The sequence below is a fragment of the Phyllobates terribilis genome, unplaced genomic scaffold (genome assembly GCF_046119375.1).
Source record: "Phyllobates terribilis strain yellow unplaced genomic scaffold, ASM4611937v1 Scaffold_9__5_contigs__length_417890890, whole genome shotgun sequence".
NCBI lineage: Eukaryota > Metazoa > Chordata > Amphibia > Anura > Dendrobatidae > Phyllobates > Phyllobates terribilis.
Window position 1 is genome coordinate 300,823,276 of NW_027362769.1, and position 22,873 is coordinate 300,846,148.

Sequence of the window (22,873 nt, forward strand, 5' to 3'; positions counted from 1 at the left end):
AAAATACTCGGTTTCTTAATTGCCATGACTGAGAGCGACATCTTATTCAATGCTTCTGCTGTGCGTGGAATGGAACTGAAGCTCAATGTTGTTTTGCTCAATTAACCACTTGAAATTATCGATTAGTGACTAAATCTTCCCTGGCTTTCCCGTCTTCACCAGCTTGTGGTGCTGTGGCTTAGTTGGTTAAAGCGCCTGTCTAGTAAACAGGAGATCCTGTGTTCAAATCTCAGCAGTGTCTTCTTTTCATCTTCTCAGTATGAAGCTTTCTATCCTCATAGTGGGACAAGATCAAATTGGCCTTTGCTAAGTCTCTGTGATAGTGCAATAGTGGGAGTAAGAATCTGCTATAAGTGCTAAAGAGGAAGAAAGATGGAATCAAGCATGAAAAAAGTAAAACCAGTGGATTTTATTTTACTATTTTGAAATGCCTCCTCCTTACGTATCTGACTCTCTAAGCAAAGTTTGATAGCAGCCTTCTTGAATGGTAGAAGATTTAAACTTTCATGTTTGAAGAATTCATTGCTTGGGCAGAAAATAAAACCTTGAGCTGGAAACTTAAAAGAATCAGAAAAGAAATAGGACAGATTGAATTCAAAGCCATGCATGCATAGCTCAATCTCTTAACTGCATTGTTAATGTATCATCTTAACTATGCAGCCAACTTGCCTGCATGAACATGTAGAAACCAGACGATAGTACTATAACAGCTTTCTTGAAAGAGAAAAGAATCAACTTTCATGCTTGAAGTATACACCATTTTGCCTAAAATGAAAGCCAATCTTGTCAAATGGAAAGAAGCAGATTATACCGATGAGGATGGGATTTGAACCCATGCATGCAGAGCACAATGGATTAGCAGTCCATCGCCTTAACCACTCGGCCACCTCTTCTACATGACCTAATCTATATTAGGAGGTAAGATCTCATGAGGATTTTAAGCTGTCAGGGTGTTTTTGCTGAAGATTGTATAAAGGCTTTTGGCAGTGTGGCCTCATCTCATCTCCTAGAGTATCTATTGTCTAAAGTTAGATTAGGACAAACCTTATCAGAAATGAACCAGTGCAAAGGGTTTTAATAGCAACTTATCAATCATTCCTAATTGTTTCTACTTTTGGCACTGCAGTGGCATTCTTTCAATCTGTCTATTCTGTCTCATGACTGGGAAGCAAAACAAGTCCCAATTTCCAGCTGTGATAAAAGATGGATCATTTAATTATGGAACTTCAAATCCCAAGCCCTTGTTCTCGATACAGCTTCTGTCGCATTCTGCAATTTGTCATGGTCCTTTTCGAGAATGCTCTTCAAAAAATACTCGGTTTCTTAATTGCCATGACTGAGAGCGACATCTTATTCAATGCTTCTGCTGTGCGTGGAATGGAACTGAAGCTCAATGTTGTTTTGCTCAATTAACCACTTGAAATTATCGATTAGTGACTAAATCTTCCCTGGCTTTCCCATCCTCACCAGCTTGTGGTGCTGTGTCTTAGTTGGTTAAAGCGCCTGTCTAGTAAACAGGAGATCCTGAGTTCAAATCTCAGCAGTGCCTTCTTTTCATCTTCTCAGTATGAAGCTTTCTATCCTCATAGTGGGTCAACATCAAATTGGCCTTTGCTAAGTCTCTATGATAGTGCAATAGTGGGAGTAAGAATCTGCTATAAGTGCTAAAGAGGAAGAAAGATTGAATCAAGCATGAAAAAAGTAAAACCAGTGGATTTTATTTTATTATTTTGAAATGCCTCCTCCTTACGTATCTGACTCTCTAAGCAAAGTTTGATAGCAGCCTTCTTGAATGGTAGAAGATTTAAGCTTTCATGTTTGAAGAATTCATTGTTGTTTTTAAACCAGGTATTGGTACTTTTGGCAGTGTGGACAAGGGCCAAGTCCTGCTGGAGAATGAAATTTCCATCTCTAAAAGCTTGTCGGCAGAGGGAAGCATGAAGTGCTCTAAAATTTCCGGGTAGATGGCTGCGCTGTCTTTGTTCTTGATAAAACACAGTGGACCTACACCAGCAGAAGACATGGCTCCCCAAACCATCACTGATTGTGGAAACTTCACACTAGACCTCAATCAGCTTGGATTGTATTGTGTGCCTCTCCACTCTTCCTCCAGACTTTGCGACCTTGATTTCATAATGAAATGCAAAATGTACTTTCATCTGAAAACAACACCTTGGACCACTGAGCAACAGTCCAGGTCTTTTTCTCCTTGGCCCAGGTAATATTCTTCTGGCATTGTCTATTGGTCATGAGTGGCTTGACACAAGGAATGTGACACTTGGAGCCCATGTCCTGGATACGTCTGTGTGTGGTGGCTCTTGAAGCAATGACTCCAGCAGCAGTCCACTCCTTGTGAATCTTCCCCAAATTTTTGAATGCCCTTTTCTTAACAATCCTTTAAGGCTGCGGTTATCCCGGTTGCTTGGTCACCTTTTTCTACCACACTTTTTCCTTCCACTCAACTTTCCATTAATATACTTGGATACAGCACTCTGTTAACAGCCAGCTTCTTTAGCAATGACGTTTTGTGGCTTACCCTCCATGTGGAGTGTGTCAATGACTGCCTTCTGGACATCTGTCAAGTCAGCAGTCTTCCCCATGATTGTGGAGCCTACTGAAACAGACTAAGGGACCTTTTTAAACATGTAGGAAGCCTTTGCAGGTGTTTTTTGTTAACTATTCTAATTTACTGAGATAATGACTTTTGTGATTTCATTGGTTGTAAGCCATAATCATCAACATTAACAGAAATAAACACTTGAAATAGATCACTCTGTTTGTAATGATTCTATATAATATATGAAATTCACTTTTTGTATTGAAGAACTGAAATAAATGAACTTTTTGATGATATTCTAATTTAGTGAGAAGCACCTGTATATACCAATCATTGGGACCGATTCGGTATTGCGCCATGACAGATGTGTAGTTCACACTGATCACATGTCTACAACCCACTCGTTCAGCAGGTGAAGCCCATAGGGCAGAGAAACTGTTGGAATCGGCAAGAACACTGATCCCAACACTAACTGCTTGGAGGCTAGGCAGGGTTTAATAAAATGCCTGTCAACGTATTGGAATGTATTACATGGGCATTCAAGCTCCTCTTATAAAATATCCTGGTATATTACCATTATTTTGAATGCTGTAAATAAAAATGTCAGAATAGCTGTGTTTGTTTATCCACCAGCCAAAATAATGGAACAAAAACAAATCAATGTAATCCCGAAATGCGCTAATGAAAATGTCAGCTCATCCCTTGAAAACAACAAAAATACGATCTCCACTAATAACAAAGGGCTTGGATCACCCAAATACAGTATGTATAGGATCCATGCATATGTATTTAATTACTCTCTCTATAAAAATAATTAAAAAAATATGCACACACACACTATAAGAGGGAGATATTAAAAAACACAAAAAGAGACTCTGGGATAAATAGATACATATACCAAGTTACTAATAGAACATACCATTTAATTCCAATTCTTAGGTAAAAGGAAGCTGATAATAACATCTGAGAACGTGACTGATGAAAACACCATATTCTCTATCCTAGTGGATTAAGTGCTCGTTATTCCTTCTCAAAACCTTTCCTAGTGTGTATGTATATTTATGTAGGAATTGGGTGTAGGGGATCAAAATAGTGTCTCATTTGTACGCAAATAGCATCTTCAAAAAGGAAGAGAATACGAACTCCTAAAAGTCACTATTGGACTTAGCAACATGAAGTAGTATAAGAAGCCAAACCCCATTTGCAGACATGTTTTGGGATGTTGCCCTCCTCATCAATGCAAAACTGGAGAACTTGTTAGGTGGGCGAGGGGCCTCTGACATGTGGTTTATGGGGTAAAGCTTGTGGAGAATGTCAAGTTGGTGTAAAGAAACTTATAGGCCATGCACACCGAACACGTGTCTGCAAATGAAGTTTCTGGTTTGCCTTTTCCCAAGTCATGTGGCCTGACCTCTTTCTCTTTGAAGATGTTATTTGTACATTTAAGTTTCGAGGGGAGCATTGCATGGCCTATAAGTGTCCGTTGGCTCTCCGAAGGAGAAACTATACACCTTACACCCGTCTCATTGGAGTTTCTCTGCTGTGATTTTTCACCCCTCGAAAAACAAGTCCTCAAATTGCTTGGTTGGTGAAAAAATAAAAAGGCCTCTCACAATATGGCAACACAAAGGAAGCTAAACATAAAAAGAAAAAATATATAAAATTTGCTATTCACATACTTGTACCGACCTGTAGAATAAAGTTAAAAATTTTTATATTATACTGTATAATGTTTTTTTCAGCAAGTTATATGTATTCATTTGTCCCCAAAATAGCTGCATACTGAAAGGGTTAAGGTTCATTAACGTGTTATGAAATACACAGTTTTTGTGTAACTGTAAAATATTTTATTGTAATTTTTTTATGTTTGTTGTTTTACAAATTTTGTATTCCATAAAGCTGTTCTGCCATCAATGATCAAGAACAAGAGAGGACATATCGTTGCAATCAGTAGTGTTCAGGGGAAAATAAGCATCCCTTTCAGATCGGCATGTAAGTACGCAGGAAACAAATCTACATACTGAGCATCTATAACTAGGGAAAGTGGATAGTTTTGCTTACAATTCAGCTAGTATAGATAACCTCAATTATCAATCAGGAAATAGTAGCAAGAGGTTAAGAATATCAATGTTTTATTTAATTCTAATAAAAAAACATATAGAATTATCACCCAGAAAAAAGTGCACTGTGCATATATAAAAATCAGATATGCGTATATGCACTCTGAAAAAAAGAACAGACAAATTCCTGGATTTATACCATTACGAAACCAAGTTTTTAAATTTGACTGCGCAATTACTATTCATATACTCTGTTTCTTACAGGAGGCTCAGAAAAGGTTACTGATAATTGTAAATTCATTATGCCCCAGTTCGAGCTCTTTTGAATAGGGGGTCCTTTTTGCATTATAAATCATCAAACAATCCTATTAAACCACTTATTCAGGGGATAAGAGTGAATATTGTGCCCCCTTTTTTTTACCAAACAGACAAAAAAATTGCGAGACACAGAATTACCATAATCCTAAATTATAATGTCATGATTGTTGCTTTTAATTAATACACAATCATGTTGCTTATTAAACTTGTCTTTAGCAGCCCTCAAATAAAATCGATTGATTTGGCATACTGTCAGTTTTATGAGATACTGAAAAATTATGAACCTCAAAACGCAGTGTCATAACTTGTACATCATCTTTCTGCTTGTCAAACTCTCTTAGCAGCCTATAGATTCTGTTACAATTAAATAGTTTGGCACAATTTAAACCATTTCACCAGTTCTAATATATATAGGCAGACTTATCTGTCCTGAAGTCTCCTTCATTGGTGTCAGTGCAGATTATGCAGTGCTTCGGCTCCCGACACGTTTCATTATTCATCAGGAGCCTTATGCCATCTTCCAAGAATGTCTGACACTGTTGGTGAACTGCGTACATTTTAAATGTTAACCACCTGTCCTGCCATATGGTATGCATTTCCGGTATTTAGTGTCCCTATAGAGTTGCTCTCCATAGTCATGCCTGTATCCTGACACGCACGCTGGAGCGCAAGGTCTCCTATTTCACATGCACTCGCGGCCGGTATTCCAAGTCGCAGCCGGTTTTCCAAGTCACTTCCGGTTTCTCTGTGACGTATATCCGGCCCGTGGAACGCAAGCTCCGAAGTGGAACGCACCACGTTCCAGAACCGTCACATAGATCTCGGAGCCTGCGCTTACGGGGTTAGGGTCATGCCTACCACCCCAAAGGGCACATTTATATTGGAGAATGTACTGAGGGGTTATATTGTAGGGTGTAGTCCACCCTCAAGGTGTTTCCCTATCCCCAATTTATTGAGTAGTACTCAAAGGTCAGAGGAAACTGTTCTTCCTAACAGGACCTTTTCTATATAAGCATGTGCAAGTTCCTGTCAATAGCAACAATCATACATACATGAATATAGGACCAAAGTGAGGTTTTACACCCAATAGTTCATCAAAAATCAATTAAGCAATTGAAAATATAGGGGGTGGGGGCCCTGAGCTCGCATGTCCGACAAACAATAAGGGGATAGTGTAAAACGGAGGAAAAAACAGTGAGGGAGATTTTCTTGGGAATAAGATAAGGGGGTCTAAATATTTCCTTACTTGTGATTCCTTTCCTATACTGTCACCTACCTCATGCGGAGGTTGGCAACCTAGGGGACCTACGTAGTGGCCCTAAATTTCACTCCTATTCTCTCACCTATAATCTCAGAGAAAAGGGATGAAGGATAGTTGTTCATTGAGTCCAGTTGGTTGTACCGTTTTTAACCAAAAGATCCATTTGGATTCTTTTTGTAGGATCCCAATCGCCCCCTCTCTGGGGGGAAGGAATCTTATCAGTCTCCACAAATGTTATTTTATCAGTATTTCCTCCATGAAAGTTGTTTAAATGATTGGCGATAGGGGTATTTCTCTTATTTATGGTGTCACGAATGGGTTCCCTGATTCTCTTCCTAAATTCCCTTTTCGTCATTCCAACATATTCGGCCCCACATTCACACGTTGCTTTATAGATTATACCTACACTTCGACAATTGATGAAATGCCTAATGTTGTATTCCCTTTTTGTGTTATTACTCATGAAAAATTTTGTTTGTTTCACCGATCTGCATGCTATACAATCTCCACATTTATAGCAACCCTTCATTTTTGTTTCCAACCATGTTGTCTGAGGAGACTGTTTGTAATGGCTATGGACTAGTCTATCTCTTAATGATCGACCCTTCCGGAAGGTAATTTGGGGGATGTCATGTATACTTTCATTAATGTCCGCATCCATTAGCAGAATTGGCCAATGACGTTTGAGAATTTCTCTAATGTCATTAGCACGGTTTGAGAATCTAGTGATCAATCTAGACTTATTCTCCAGTTTGTTATTTACAGCTGGTCTGAGGAGATCTTTTCGCTCTTTAATCAAGGAGGATTTATATGCCTCTGTCAAAATCCCCCTAGGGTAACCTCTTTCTAAAAAACGCTGTCTCAAATCATCTGCTTGTTCATTGAATTTGTTAATATTAGAACAATTCCTGCGTATCCTCAAGTACTGTCCCTTTGGGATGCCCTTCTTGAGTGGGGCAGGATGTCCACTGTCCCATCTCAAAAGGGAATTAGTTGCAGTTGGTTTTCTAAACGTGCTTGTGATTAGTTCGCCGTTCTCCCCTTTTTGGATGTGGACATCAAGAAATGCTAGCTTTTCTCGATTCATTTCATATGTGAATCGTAGACCCATATCGTTCACATTCAGCCCTTCCACAAAGCTCACAGTCATTCTCAGTTCCTTTCCATATCATGAAAATGTCATCGATGTATCTTAACCAAATGACCACCCTCTCAATCCCTGGGATAGGGGGTCACTAAATATCTGGGTTTCTTTTTTTCTGGGTGATAATTCTATATGTTTTTTTTATTAGAATTAAATAAAACATGGATATTTTACTTAAAGGAAAGTAGGAAAGCTAAACAACTTAATGTGACCATCAATGGTAGAAACAGTTGGTCATCACTTTACCGTGTCCACTTATGGTAGATGGGTTGTGCAGGGGAGGAGGACAAAGCCATTTATATGGTATGGGTCATTGTGCGCCATCAGCCACCACTGCCCTGATGTTGGTGCAACCATTGTCTGAGTAAAATGCACTTTTTGTCCACAGATTCAGCATCTAAACATGCCACGCAGGCTTTCTTTGATTGCCTGAGAGCTGAGATGGTGCCACATGACATTGCAGTCACTGTTGTAAGCCCTGGGTATATTCAAACTAACTTGTCGCTTAATGCTGTGACTGATGATGGGTCCACATATGGAGGTAAGTAGTCATTTTTAAGCAAAATCTCTTTGTCTTTAAACGGAATGTGCAATTAGTCATATGATCTATTTTTTAAAACAAGTTCTTTAGCCATGTCTGTTTTTATTATTATATTTTCTATATTTATATCTGTATTGAAGAAAGCTGCAAAATTTCAGGATTTTTTCATTTTGACCATTGAACCTTATATTAGGCTAGTAATCAAGCTATTTTAAAGGGAAACTGTCAATAGATTCATGCTGCCCAAACCACAAGCCACAGGAATCAGATCCAGGCTGCACAATAGTAGCCAGGTATGTTTTTTTTGTGAAACACTTTACCTTTCCTGAAAAAGCATGGTTCAAAGGTCTTCTGCCAGCTTCTCCCAGGATCGCTCCAAGTGATTGACAGGTCTCTCCCCATGTACACACGGTAAAGACATGTCAATCAACTCGAGTGGTGTGGGGAGAAGCTGGCCGGGGCTGAACTGGACAAGTCTCTTCTCTGCCTATGGTCCCCATTTGGATCTTTACCCTCTTCATGACATGGCCATTTTTTGGTTTCATTTTTTCCTCCCCTTCTTCCCAGAGCAATATATATATATATATATATATATATATATATATTTTTTTTTTTTCGTACATAGGACATAGTACATAAAGTGTACTTTTTAATGACACCATTCATTCTACCACATAGTTTACTGGAAAACGGGAAAAAAAATTCCAAGTGCATTTAAATTGAAAAAAAAGTGCAACTCCCCAATTGTGTTTTGGTGTTTTTGTTTTTTTACCAAGTTCACTATATGGTAAAGCTGACTTGACTGTATGATTCTCGAGGTCAGTACGAGAGTATGCAGATACCAAACATACAGGTGCATCTCACTAAATTAGAATATCATCAAAAACTTAATTTATTTCAGTTCTTCAATACAAAAAGTGAAACTCCTATATTATTTAGAGTCATTACAAACAGAGTGATCTATTTCAAGTGTTTATTTCTGTTTAATGTTGATGATTATGGATTACAGCCAATGAAAACACAAAATTCATTATCCCAGTAAATCAAAATAATTAACAAAACACACCTGCACAAGGCTTCCTAAGCATTTAAAAAGGTCCCTTAGTCTGTTTCAGTAGGCTCCACAATCATGTGGAAGACTGCTGACTTGACAGATGTCCAGAAGGCAGTCTTTGACACACTCCACAAGGTCCCAGAGTCTGGAGGAAGAGTGGAGAGGCCACAATCCAAGCTGCTTGAGGTCTAGTGTGAAGTTTCCATGATCAGTGATGGTTTGGGGAGCCATGTCATCTGCTGGTGTAGGTCCACTGTGTTTTATCAAGACCAAAGTCAGCGCAGCCATCTACCAGGAAATTTTAGAGAACTTCATGCTTCCCTCTGCCAACAAGCTTTTTGGGGATGGAAATTTCATTCTCCACCAGGACTTGGCACCTGTCCACACTGCCAAAACTACCAATACCTGGTTTAAAAGCAACAGTATCACTGTGCTTGATTGGCCAGCAAACTCGCCTGACCTTAACCCCATGAAGAATCTATGGGGTATTGTCAAGAGGAAGATGAGAGACACCAGACCCAACAATGCAGACAAGCTGAAGGCTGCTATCAAAGCAACCTGGGCTTCCATAACACCTCAGTAGTGCCACAGGCTGATCGCCTCCATGCCACGCCGCATTGATGCAGTAATTGATGCAAAAGGAGCCCCGACCAAGTATTGAGTGCATTTACTGAACATACAGTTAGGTCCATATATATTTGGACAGAGACAACATTTTTCTAATTTTGGTTCTACACATTACCACAATGAATTTTAAACAAAACAATTCAGATGCAGTTGAAGTTCAGACTTTCAGCTTTCATTTGAGGGTATCCACATTAAAATTGGATGAAGGGTTTAGGAGTCTCAGCTACTTAACATGTGCCACCCTGTTTTTAAAGGGACCAAAAGTAATTGGACAATTGACTCCAAGACTATTTCATGGACAGGTGTGTGCAATCCCTTCATTATGTCATTCTCAATTAAGCAGATACAAGGCCTGGAGTTGATTTTAGGTGTGGTGCTTGCATTTGTAAGGTTTTGCTGTGAAGTAAACATGCGGTCAAAGGAGCTCTCTATGCAGGTGAAACAAGCCATCCTTAAGCTGCAAAAACAGAAAAAACCCATCCGAGAATTTGCTACAATATTAGGAGTGGCAAAATCTACAGTTTGGTACATCCTGAGAGAGAAAGACAGCACTGGTGAACTCATCAATGCAAAAAGACCTGGGCTCCCATGGAAGACAACAGTGGTGGATGATCACAGAATAATCTCCACGGTGAAGAGAAACCCCTTCACAACAGCCAACCAAGTGAACAACACTCTCCAGGAGGTAGGCGTATCAATATTCAAATCTACCATAAAGAGAAGACTGGATGAAAGTAAATACAGAGGGTTCATTGCACGGTGCAAGCCACTCATAAGCATCAAGAATAAAAAGGCTAGACTGGACTTTGATAAAAAACATCTAAAAAATCCAGCACAGTTCTGGAAGAACATTCTTTGGACAGATGAAACCAAGATCAACCTCTACCAGAATGATGGAAAGAGAAAAGTATGGCGAAGGCGTGGTACAGCTCATGATCCAAAGCATACCACATCATCTGTAAAACACGGCGGGCGGAGGCAGTGTGATGGCTTGGGCATGCATGGCTCCCAGTGGCACTGGGTCACTAGTGTTTATTGATGATGTGACACAGGATAGAAGCAGCCGAATGAATTCGGATGTATTCAGAGCCATACTGTGTGCTCAGATCCAGCCAAATGCAGCCACACTGATTGGTCGTCGTTTCATACTACAGATGGACAATGACCCAAAACATAAAGCCAAAGCAACCCAGGAGTTTATTAAAGCAAAGAAGTGGAATATTCATGAATGGCCAAGTCAGTCACCTGATCTCAACCCAATTGAGCATGCATTTCACTTGTTAAAGACTAAACTTCAGACAGAAAGACCCAGAAACAAAGAGTAACGGAAAACCACCGCAGTGAAGGCCTGGCAGAGCATCAAAAAGGAGGAAACACAGCGTCTGGTGATGTCCATGAGTTCAAGACTTCAGGCAGTCATTGCCAAAAAAGGGTTTTCAACCAAGTACTAGAAATGAACATTTTATTTACAATTATTTAATCTGTCCAATTACTTTTGGTCCCTTTAAAAACAGGGTGGCACATGTTAAGGAGCTGAAAGTCCTAAACCCTTCATCCAATTTTAATGTGGATACCCTCAAATGAAAGCTGAAAGTCAGAACTTCAACTGCATCTGAATTGTTTTGTTTTAAATTCATTGTGGTAATGTCTAGAACCCAAATTAGAAAAATGTTGTCTCTGTCCAAATATATATGGACCTAACTGTACATTTCAGTAGGCCAACATTTTGGATTTTAAAAGTATTTTTCAAGGTGTTGCAATAAAGTGTTCTAATTTACTGAGATAATGACTTCTGTGTTTTCATTGGCTGTAAGCCATAATCATCAATGTTAACAGAAATGAACACTTGAAATAGATCACTCTGTTTGTAATGACTCTATATAATGAGTTTCACTTTTTGTATTGAAGAACTGAAATAAATGAACTTTTTGATGATATTCTAATTTAGTGAGAAGCACCTGTATATAGTTTTTTTTTACTTATTAATTTTAAGTTGTAGAAAACAAAAAATTAGTAAAGAATTAACTTTTTTTATTGCTTTAGTCGCCATTTTCCGAGACCCATAACATTTTCATTTTTCGGGATATGGGGCTGTACGAGGGTTTTATTTTTTTGCGCCCTGAGCTGACATTTTTACTGATAACATTTTGGGGTAGATACAATGTTTTGATAGCCTCTTATTGCATTTTATTGCAATGTTGTGGCCACCAAAAAAACCATAATTCTGGCATTTTGATTTTTTTTTCTCATTATGCTGTTTACCAATTGAATTAATTTGTTTTATATTTTGATAGATTAGACTTTTACAAATACAGTGATACCAAATATGTGTATTTTCTTCTTAATTGTTTTATTTTTTAATGGGGCAAAATTAAACTTTTTTTTTTTTTTGTTTTCTTTCATATTTTTAAAAATCATTTCATAGTCACGTTACAGTAAAAAAATCTGATTAAAACGTAACTTCTAATTATTATATAATAAAATAAAGTGCCAAGTGCTAATGTTAAAACTAAATATACATCAGAATACACATGGGGTTTCTTGAATAAGGTGATTGACAAAAATGAGAGGGACTTTCTGGTGTCAGTTTATCCTGTAATGGCTACCTTCTATTGTTTACCAATGATTCACAAAGGCTCAAACCCCCTGAGGGGGAGGCCAGTTGTGTCAGAGGTAAATAGTCTCACACAAAATATAGGTATGTTGACAAAATACTTAGACGATTTGTGGTTGCACCTATGTGCGCAATACGGCAGATCTTCTTGATCTGGGTGGAATTGTATTGGAACCTGGAATGATTCTTGGTAGCATTGATGTGGAGGTGGAGTACTCCTCAATCCCCCACAAGTATGTAATCAAAGCTGTGGACCACTTGAGATCCAGAGGGAGACAGTATTCGAGGCTTAATGACTTTACGCTTAGATCGTTAAAGTTCTGCCTTGAAAATAATATCTTCACCTTTGATGGGGAGTACTTCCACCAGCCCAGGGGCATTGCTCCCTCATACGCCAATCTGCTCCTGTGCTGGTGGAAGGAAACAATAGTCTCCAGTGAACCTAAATTCCCTAACAATGTCGTGATGTGGCTACACTATATCGACAACGTGATCGTGATTTGGAGAGGCACCACAGTGGGCTTAGGAGAATTTGTCTCTGGACTCAACTTGAACCCCATTGGTCTAGGTTTTACTTATGAGGTGAATGTGGTGGAATTGGTGTTTCTGAATGTGTTTGTCCAAAAATCTCAAAGGGTGAACTTTGAACTACTTCCACAAACTCTCTATTGAGGTGGGAGAGGTATCCCCAAAGGGCAGTACTTGAGGATTAAAAGGAGCTGCTCTTAAATGTGTGGCTTCAAAAAACAGGTATTTGACCTGAAAAATAGGTTCCTGGCGAGGGGTTACTCAAAAGAGGTGCTTAAGGGAGCCTACAGGGAATCCCTTGAGAAAGAAAGAAAGGGCGATTGCTTGTCCCTAAACTAAAAAGGGAAGAGGGATCCACAGTACGATACATAACACGCTTTTCTAATAAATCACAACAGGTAAAAACAGTTTTCCAAAAACACTAGCCAATCCTCTTGATGGATGATGACATACGGGATAAGATTGCACCCGTTCCTCAGGTTACCTACTATAGAAGGTATTCCCTGAGAGATAGACTGGTCCACAGTCATTTTCAATCTGAGGTGGTTCCAACGTGGCTGGATAGAGGAGTAAATGGATGTTTCCAGGACGTTCCTCCTGACAGCACCCTCAGGAGGACGTCCTTCATATCTCTGATAGGGACAGGAAACACAGAAGAGTTTAAAAGGTCCCCCCCCTCCACCCATACCTTCAGTGATTTTCCTGTCCCTATCGGAGACAGGACGCAGAAGATCTTACCTCCAGTGAGCAGGAGCTCCTGAAGCCAGACGCGGGAGGATTGGGATGGGGTCCTCGCACTCCTCCCCTTCCTTCTGCCGCGGTCCGGAGGCCAACACCCCGCCTGACAAGGGGTCCCTCAGCCTGGCCGGTTGAGCAGGTGGCTCCCGAGGTGGACCGGCTTCCCCCACAAAGGGGGCTCTGGGTCCATGCCGCTGCAGCCCTGCTCACGATCCTATGTGCGCAGGGGAGAAGGAGTGAGCGGCATTTCCGGTTACTGGGGCAGTGGAGTGCCTGCTTCTAGTAACCGGCGTGCGTTCCACGCTGGAACGCACTTCCCGTTCCGGTCTGCTTTTAAAAAAAGGGTGCCAACCTGAAATTAAAGGGGAAACGCCTACATTTTGACGATGCAGATGGAAGACAGGTGAGACAGGCTATTTAACTGTGGGGCTGCATCTGAGGTATCACTGTGTCTGGACACCAGCCATGGAAGGATTAACCACTGGTCGTCCTGATATGCCAGCAGAAACCCTGGTAAATGTGAGTTAAGGGGAGTTTCTTGGTCTAGGTTACCTACTACTATCTGTAGGTTATTACTATATGATCCCTTGTTGTTTTAGGACAAGGAGGGTTCTAAAAAACCCACAACGTCATCAACCCCTAAGAAAAAAGGGAAAATATGCGCCATCTGTAACCTGAAGCTACCGTACACATATGGGAAGCAATTATGTACCGACTGTATTGCCCAAGTAGTCAGGGATGAACATTTCTCCTTCATGTCGGACATAAGATCCATAATAGAGGAGGTCCAAAGTTCAGTCGCAAATATGATCCCCGCACAAACTTCCCAACCCGGACCTGGGCAAAAGAGACCCCGGTAGGAGATGGAATCTAGCTCAGAGGAGAAGGAAGAACTATCAGTTTACTCCAATCCTGAACAGGACGAAAGGGAGGGATCTGTTTCAGTTTCCCCAGAAGAAAGGAAGAAATATCTCTTTTCTTGGGAAAACACTGAACCACTTTTATCGGCAGTAAGGAACACTATGAAAGTGGAAGACACCCTCCAACCCTCCTCAGTACAAGATGAATATGTTCAGAGGGTTGAGAACCCGAATGAGCAGAGTATTCCCTGTCAATCACATTAAAGCTATGATTTTAGAGGAATGGAAGGAGGTGGAGAAAAAAACGTAATTCCCAGAAGTTTCAGATCCCTTTTGCCTTTTGAGCCAGAGGAAATCAAGCTGTGGGAAGAAATCCCAAAGATTGATATCCCAATAGCTAGAGTAACAAAAAAGACATCGATCCCCTTTGAGGACTCGTCGTGCCTAAAGGACCCTATGGACAGGAAGGCTGACAAGAAAAGACAAGAAAACTTGGGAAACTGCAGCTGCGGTAATTAAAACAAACTAACATTGCAGCAACCTCGGTAGCAAGATCCATGATCATTTGGTTGGAACAGTTGGAAGACCATCTGAGGAACAAAACTTCCAGAGAGGAGATCAGAGACTCCATCCCTCTGCTAAGAATGGCAACAGAGTTTATGGCCGACACCTCAGCCGAATCAATTAGGTTTGCTGCGAGAAATGACGCATTATCTACTGCAGCCAGGCTAGCAGTATGGCTAAAAACCTGGTCTGGAGATAACCAGTCCAAAAACAAATTGTGCTCCATCCCCTTTTCTGGCCTCCGAGTGTTTGGTCCTGTTCTAGATGATATGATGGAAAAGGCCTCGGACGAAAAGAAGGGATTTCCAGAGGAAAACTCAGGAAAATAACATCCTTTCAGAGACCACGTCCCCAACAGAAATCGGAATACACTGGAAAGGGAAAATCGGGTAGATGGAGCTACCAAAAGGGTGGTAGAAGTAGGAATTCCTTTTCTGGTACGGGAAATAGCTCGCGTAGACAATGACACCATGAGAGTAGGAGGGAGACTCCAACATTTTCTGGGAGCATGGTCGGGGGGTATCCAGCAATCCATGGATACTCCAGTTAATCTCAGATGGGTACAAAATCGAGATGGTAAAAGTTCCCCAAGAGAGATTCCATCTAACGTCTGCTCAGTCTCCACTAGTCCAGGAGAAATTACGGACAGATGTCGGTAAGCTGTTACTTGCAGGCGTAGTAATACCGGTGCCAGTGGCCGAACAGTTTTCGGGGTACTATTCAAACCTGTTCTCGATAAAAAAGCCAGGAGGCGATTACCGCACTATTATAAATCTAAAGTCATTAAACAATTCAGTGGTGTACAAAAAATTCAAAATGGAATCCATCAGATCCACGATTCCCCTGATCAGAGAGAACATGGTGATGTGCACATTAAACCTCAAAGAGGCTTACTATCATGTACCCATTCATCCTCACAGCCAGAAATATCTAAGATTCGCATTGAAGGACGGGCAGAACATACATTATCAGTTCACCTGCCTCCCGTTTGGTCTCTCCTCGGCCCCACGCATTTTCACCAAACTTGTAGCCGAGATTATGGCGTTTCTAAGAGAACAAGGAATTCTAATTGTCCAATACCTGGACGATTTCCTACTAATCGCAGACTCTCCTCAGCAATTAAGAGCCAGTTTATCCTCAACCACCTTGGTTCTGAAGAATCTAGGTTGGATTATAAACTGGGAGAAATCAGATTTGTTACCGGGAAGAGGAAAGATCTTTCTATGGATTCTTCTGGACTCAGAACAACAGATGTCTTTTCTTCCAAAACAAAAACGAACAGATCTCAAACAGAATCATCGCTTTCAGGAAAAAATCTAAGGTGACAATCAGAGAGTGCATGAAGATCCTGGGTCTGATGACAGCGTCCATACCTGTGGTTTGGTGGAGCCAATTTCATTCAAGGCCCCTTCAACATCAGATCCTAGGATCCTGGAACAGGAAGATAGAGAGTCAGGACAAGAAGACAACCTTGTCAGGAACAGCAAGGAAATCTCTGAAGTGGTGGACTTCAAAAACCAACCTGGAAAAGGGAGTTATGTGGAAGTTGATCCCCTTCATCACCCTTACCATCGACGCAAGCAGCAGAGGCTGGGGAGCACATGTGGAAGATCAGTTCCTACAAGGTACCTGGCACGCACAATACCTTCCTGGATCATCGAACCTAAAAGAGCTCCTAGCAGTCTGGAAAACCTTAAAGGCATGTCAGACGGATCTGAAACATCAACATGTCAGAGTCCTGTCAGACAATATGACAACCGTGGCCTTCCTCAAACATCAGGGGGGCCAAGACATCACCAGCTGCTAGCCTTATCGAACAAGATTTTTCAGTGGGCAGAAAAAACAGTACTGTCAATAACAGCGATACATCTGAAAGGGTCTCAGAATTCGGTGGCCGACTTCCTCAGTCGAAAAACCTTACAACAAACAGAATGGGAGCTGAATTGGAAGGAGTTCCGTCGCATAGAACTCAAATGGGGTTCCCCTCAAGTCGATCTATTTTCCACCCGGAAAAACGCAAAAACAGAAACATTTTTCTCCCTCAACCCAGGAGACAGACCAGTCGGAGTAGATGCTCTGTCCCAGAAGTGGGACATGGACTTGGCTTACGCATTTCCTCCTCTACCCTTAATTCCACTAGTGTTAAGAAAGATACAGGAAGATCGGTCCAGGGTAATAATAATCTTACCCTTGTGGCCCAAGAGGAGCTGGTTTCCTTTACTGAAGAGGATGGCCCTGGAGGATCTAATTATTCTACCAGAAAGACAGATCTACTCTTCCAAGGACTGTTATACCACCCCAAGGTAAAATTTCTACAACTTTCAGCCTGGATCCTGAAAGGGAGATCCAAAGGTCCAAGGACTCTCAGACGCAGTAATCTCAACGATGAAAAATATTAGAAAACCTGTAACATCAGCAATCTACACAAAAATATGGAAGAAGTTTTGTACACTATACGGGGAGTCTGCAATGGAAGATTCAAGTCCTAACATCCCAGAGGTATTAGAATTTCTGCAGGCTGGTTTTGACAAAGGTCTAAGACCTAGCACTCTAAAAGTGCAGATTGCAGTTTTAAGTACTTTTATGGACTTCCCCCTAGCACATCATCCTTGGATTGAGAGATTCATGAAAGCCACAATGAGAATGAGACCGACAATAAAAACTCATATCCCCCTTTGGGATTTGAATGCAGTCTTAAGTAATCTGTGCAAACATCCTTACGAACCCCTTGGAGAGGCAAGTGAAAAAATTTTCTCCTTCAAAACAGTTTTTCTAGTGGCTATAACCACAGCAAGACGCATTGGGGAGATACAATCATCCAGAAGGTAGGGATCTTTTATTGAGAATGCTTGTATCATCCTCAGAATGGATACAGCATTCTTGCCAAAGGTAGTAACACCTTTCCACATGAATCAAGAAATAGTTTTACCCTCGTTCTGTCAGGACTATAGAAATGAGCAAGAACTAGCCTTTCATTCCTTAGATGTCAGGAGGGTAGTTCTTCAGAATCTAGAAACAACAAAGGACTGGCGATATGACTCTAACCTGTTTGTACAGTTTGCAGGTAAAAACAAAGGGAAAAAGGCTTCAAAAATGACTCTGGCAAGATGGGTCACATCAGTGATACATCTAGCCTATTCTTCAGAGGGGAAAACCCCTCCAGGTAATATCAGAGCCCATTCTACCCGTGCAATGGCCACATCATGGGCAGAATGAGCAGGTGCATCTATGGGCCAATTATGTAGAGCTGCAACATTGACAAGTTTAAACACGTTTTGCAGACACTATAAGCTGGACATTCTGTCTAACCTGAAAATGGCTTTCGGGAGGAAGGTCCTCCAAGCTATAATCCCTCCCTGAATATATATACTCTGGTAATCTCCTGAGGGTGCTGTCAGGAGGGACGTCCTGGAAGGTGGGCATTAGACCTACCGGTAGTGGGATTTCCAGGAGTCCCTCATGACAGCACCTATTATATTCCCTCCCTTATATTCCATTCTGATGTGTGATGTTAACATAGATAGAAGGAAGCTAAATAAAATAGCGTTGCATCCATCCTGGTGTGGTACTTGGAAAATCACTTAAGGTATGGGTGGAGGGGCCTTTTAACCCCTTTCCGACCATGTCAGTAATAGTACGTAGCTGCGCCCTGGGCCTTATGGACCAGCTACGTATTATTATGCGCGCTGCGATCGCGCCCGCACACGTACGGGGCGATCGCCGCCGGGTGTCAGCTGATTGTCACAGCTGACACCCGGTGCTATGTGCTGGGAGCGGTCCCCCACCGCTCCCGGCACATTAACCCCCGCATTGCTGCGATCGAAGTCGATTGCAGCATTGCGGTGGCAAGGGGGAGGTGATCTGTATACTCACCTCTCCTGCCGGCGTCCAGCGATGTCTGCGGCGGCTTCCGGATGTTGCCATGATGACCCGTTGTCGTCATGGCAACATCCGGGTCACCAGGAGGCAGGACGTTCCTTTGGTCATGCGCAGTGCTCGACCAAAGTAATGTCTCCCCTGTGTGCAATGCTGACAGGCTGCATGACTAAGAGAGCTGCTGCTCTCTATGCCATGCAGCCGATCAGGCTGCAAAAAGTGAAAGTCCCATAGTGGGACAATGTGTAAAAGTAAAAAAAAAATGTAGAAAAGTGAAAAAAAAATATATATATTTTTTTAAAAATATTAAAAAAAAAAGAAGAAAAAAATAATCCCCCAAAAATAAAATTATATTGAACCCATAATATTTATTTATTATGAAAAAACAAAACAATAAAAGTACACATATTTGCTATCGCCGCGTCCCGAACGACCTGACCTATAAAACTGTCCCACTAGTTAACCCCTTTAGTGAACACGGTAAAGAAAATAAATAAAAAACGAAGCCAAAAACAATGCTTTATCATACTGCCAAACAAAAAATGGAATAACACGCGATCAAAAAGACAAATGTAAATAAAAATGGTACCGCTGAAAATGTCATCTTGTCCCGCAAAAAACAAGTCACCATACAGCTCCATCAGCCGAAAAAAAAAAAGTTATAGCTCTCAGAATAAAGCAATACAAAAAAATTATTTTTTCTAGAAAATCGTTTTTATTGTGTAAAAGCAGCAAAACAAAAAATACAATATAAATGCGGTACCGCTGTAAACGTACTGACCCGAAGAATAAAGCTACCTTATCAATTTTACCATACGCGGAATGGCATAAAAAAACCCGCAAAAAAACAATTCCTGAATTGTTGGTTTTTGTTTATTCTGCCTCCCAAAAATCAGAATAGAAAACGATCAAAAAATCTCACGTGCCCGAAAATGGTACCAATAAAAACGTCAACTTGTCCTGCAAAAAACAAACCGTCACATGACTGTCAGCCAAAATATGGAAAAATTATAGCTCTCAAAATATGGTGATGCAAACACTAGTCTTTGCAAAAAAAAAGCGTCTCTTAGTGTGTGACAGCTGTCAGTCACGGTTGTGCTAGGGTCACGGTTGTGCTAGGGTCACGGTTGTGCTAGGGTTACGGTTGTGCTAGGGTTAGGGTTGGGCTAGGGTTAGGGTTGGGGTTGTATTAGGGTTGGGGTTACGGTTGGGGTTTTTTCAAAAGAAAAAAAAAATGATGACAATATGGCAACCAGTGTTGAGCGCAAGTGCTTGCTACTTGAGTTTGCATCGGGTACTCGGGTATGCACTGAGTATCGCGGGTGCTCGAGTGACATGCTCGAGTCTCTGCCCCATATGCTTCGCGGCAAAAAAAAAAAAATGTTGCTGGGATCGCCTGCCATGCACGAGCGATCCCTGCATGTTTTTTTTTGGAGTGTATAACAACCGTGAAACTTGCGGGGGCGGGGACTCGAGCATGTCATTTGAGCACTTGCGATAATTGGTGCATACCCGAGTACCCGATGCAAACTCAAGTAGCGAGCACTTGCGCTCAAGACTAATGACAACTTATTCAATATGTTGACCTAATGTTATCAAATTCTGTCGTACCTTTTGGTTCAAAATGTACACTATACCCCTTGATAAAATTCTTGAGGGGTCTAGTTTCCAAAATGGGGTCACTTGTGGGGGGGGTTTCCATTATTTCGGCACATCAGGGGCTCCCGAAATGCGACATGGCATCCGCTCTTGATTCCAGACAATTTTGCGTTCAAAAAGTCACACAGTGGTCCTTCCCTTCTGAACCCTGACGTGCGCCCAAACACTGTATTTTCCCCACATATGGGGTATTGGCGTACTCAGGAGAAATTACAAAACAGTTTTTAGGTTCCATTTTCTCCTCTTACCCTTGTGAAACTAAAAATATTAGGGCAAAAAGATCATTTTTGTGGAAAAAGTTAGATTTTTTTATTTTCACGGCTTCATGTTATAAACTTCTGTGAAGCTCCTGGGAGTTCAAAATGCTTAGCACACATCTAGATAAGTTCCCTGAGGGGTCTAGTTTCCAAAATGTTGTCACTTGTGGGGGTTTTCCACTGTTTAGGCACATCCGCTAATTATTCAAGCAAATTATATATTCACAAAGTCATATGGCTCTCCTTCCCTTCCGAAACCTGCCATGCGCCCAAATAATGGTTTTCCCCCACATTTGGGGTATCTGCTTACTCAGGAGAAATTGCATGGTGCAATTTCTCCTGTTACCCTTATGAAAATGCAAAACTGGGGGTTGAAAAACATTTTTGTGGGAAAAATTTGAAAATTTTATTTTCACGGCTCCATGTTATAAACTTCTGTGAAGCACCTGGGGGTTCAAAATGCTTACCACACATCTAGATAAGTTCCCTGAGGGGTCTAGTTTCCAAAATGTTGTCACTTGTGGGGGGTTTCCACTGTTTAGGCACATCAGGGGCTCTCCAAACGCAACGCGTCCGCTAATTATTCAAGCAAATTTTACATTCAAAAAGTCAAAAGGCACTCCTTTCATTCTGAGCCCTCCCGTGCGCCCAAACAGTATTTTTTCCCCACGTATGGGGTATCTGTTTACTCAGGGGAAATTGCACAACAAATGTTGGGGTCCATTTTTTCCTGTTACCCCTGCAAAAATAAAAAAATTGGGATCTAAAGTAACATTTTTGTGAAAAAAGTTAAATGTTAATTTTTTTTCTTCCCCATTCCAAAAATTCCTGTGAAACACCTGAAGGATTAATAATCTTCTTGAATGTGGTTTTGACCACCTTGAGGGGTGCAGTTTTTAGAATGGTGTCACTTTTGGGTATTTTCTGTCATAAAGGCCCCTCAAAGTCACTTCAAATGTGGTCCCTAAAAAAAATGGTTTTGTAAATTTTGTTGGAAAAATGAGAAATCGCTGATCAACTTTTAACCCTTATAGCGCACTAATAAAAGAAAAAAAAAATTTGGGTTCCAAAATTGTGCTGATGTAAAGTAGACATGTGGGAAATATTATTTATTAACTATTTTGTGAAACATATCTCTCTGATTTAACGGAATAAAAATAAAAATTTAGAAAATTGTGAAATTTTCAAAATTTTCGCCAAACTTCCAATTTTTTCACAAATAAACGCAAGTGATATAGAAGAAATTTTACCACTATCATGAAGTACAATATGTCACGAAAAAACATTCTAAGAATCAGCTTGATTCGTTGAAGCGTTTCAGAGTAATTACCTCATAAAGTGACAGTGGTCAGAATTGTAAAAATTGGCCTGGTCATTAACGTGCAAACAACCCTCGGGGGTAAAGGGGTTAAACTCTTCTGTGTTTCCTGTCCCTATCAGAGATATGAAGGACGTCCTCCTGAGGGTGCTGTCATGAGGGACTCCTGTAAATCCCATTACCGGTAGGTCTAATGCCCACCTTCCGATATAACAGGTGTAAAGCTTGTAGCTCTATTACACCTAGCAAAGAGTTTAGAAGTAACGTCACTGGAAAAGACTACTCAATTAGGCAATTCATTAGTTGCCACTCGAGGGGAGTGGTATACAAGGCCACATTTGAATTGAACCTTGAAAAATTTAACCGTGGGAAAAACACGAAGGGAACTTAGGAAAAGAGTAGGGTAACACCTCAGTGACATAATCAACAAAAGATATGCCTATAGCTAACAACATGAATACAATGCACTGGGGAGACACTAGTAAGATCAAATTTATAGATATTGACAAGGTCCTGCCACCTAAGAGAGGGGGATTGGGAAAAGCTCATATTACAAAGAGAAAGTCTGTGGATTTTTCATCTTGGGACAAGTACTCCAAATGCTTTAAATGAATTGCTTTCCTTTACCCCCTTCCTCCATACCTAGAAGTCATCCATGGAGCATTAAATAGGGACAGCTGTCAATGAGTGGGGACGCCATTTGCGCAGGAGACCTTCTGATGGCACCCGGTGTCCTTATCTGATCCGTCCTGGCTTGCCGGCAGCTCGCGATGGTCTAAAAGGACCTGCCATGACGTAATTTAGTCATGTGATGGGTCACGTTACCGCTGAGGTTGGCAGTCGCGTGACCCGTCACATGACTAAATGACATCATGGCAGGACCTTTTAGACCATCGC

The 22,873-nt window shown here is 41.0% G+C and overlaps 1 protein-coding gene and 3 non-coding genes across 4 annotated transcripts in view; 3 read left to right on the top strand and 1 right to left on the bottom strand.

Moving 5' to 3' along the window:
* Positions 1–22,873, top strand: part of LOC141160962 (dehydrogenase/reductase SDR family member 7B-like) — a 146,551-nt gene that overhangs the window by 122,082 nt on the left and 1,596 nt on the right. Inside the window, exons 3-4 of the mRNA XM_073645754.1 lie at positions 4,457–4,549; positions 7,729–7,881. Coding sequence (XP_073501855.1) covers positions 4,457–4,549; positions 7,729–7,881 — 246 coding nt within the window. The remainder of the gene's footprint in view (positions 1–4,456; positions 4,550–7,728; positions 7,882–22,873) is intronic.
* TRNAT-AGU (transfer RNA threonine (anticodon AGU)) lies at positions 168–241 on the top strand. The gene has a single exon. It is a non-coding gene; the product is annotated as a tRNA-Thr (tRNA).
* TRNAS-GCU (transfer RNA serine (anticodon GCU)) lies at positions 812–893 on the bottom strand. Its single transcript has one exon. It is a non-coding gene; the product is annotated as a tRNA-Ser (tRNA).
* Positions 1,476–1,549, top strand: TRNAT-AGU (transfer RNA threonine (anticodon AGU)). Its single transcript has one exon. It is a non-coding gene; the product is annotated as a tRNA-Thr (tRNA).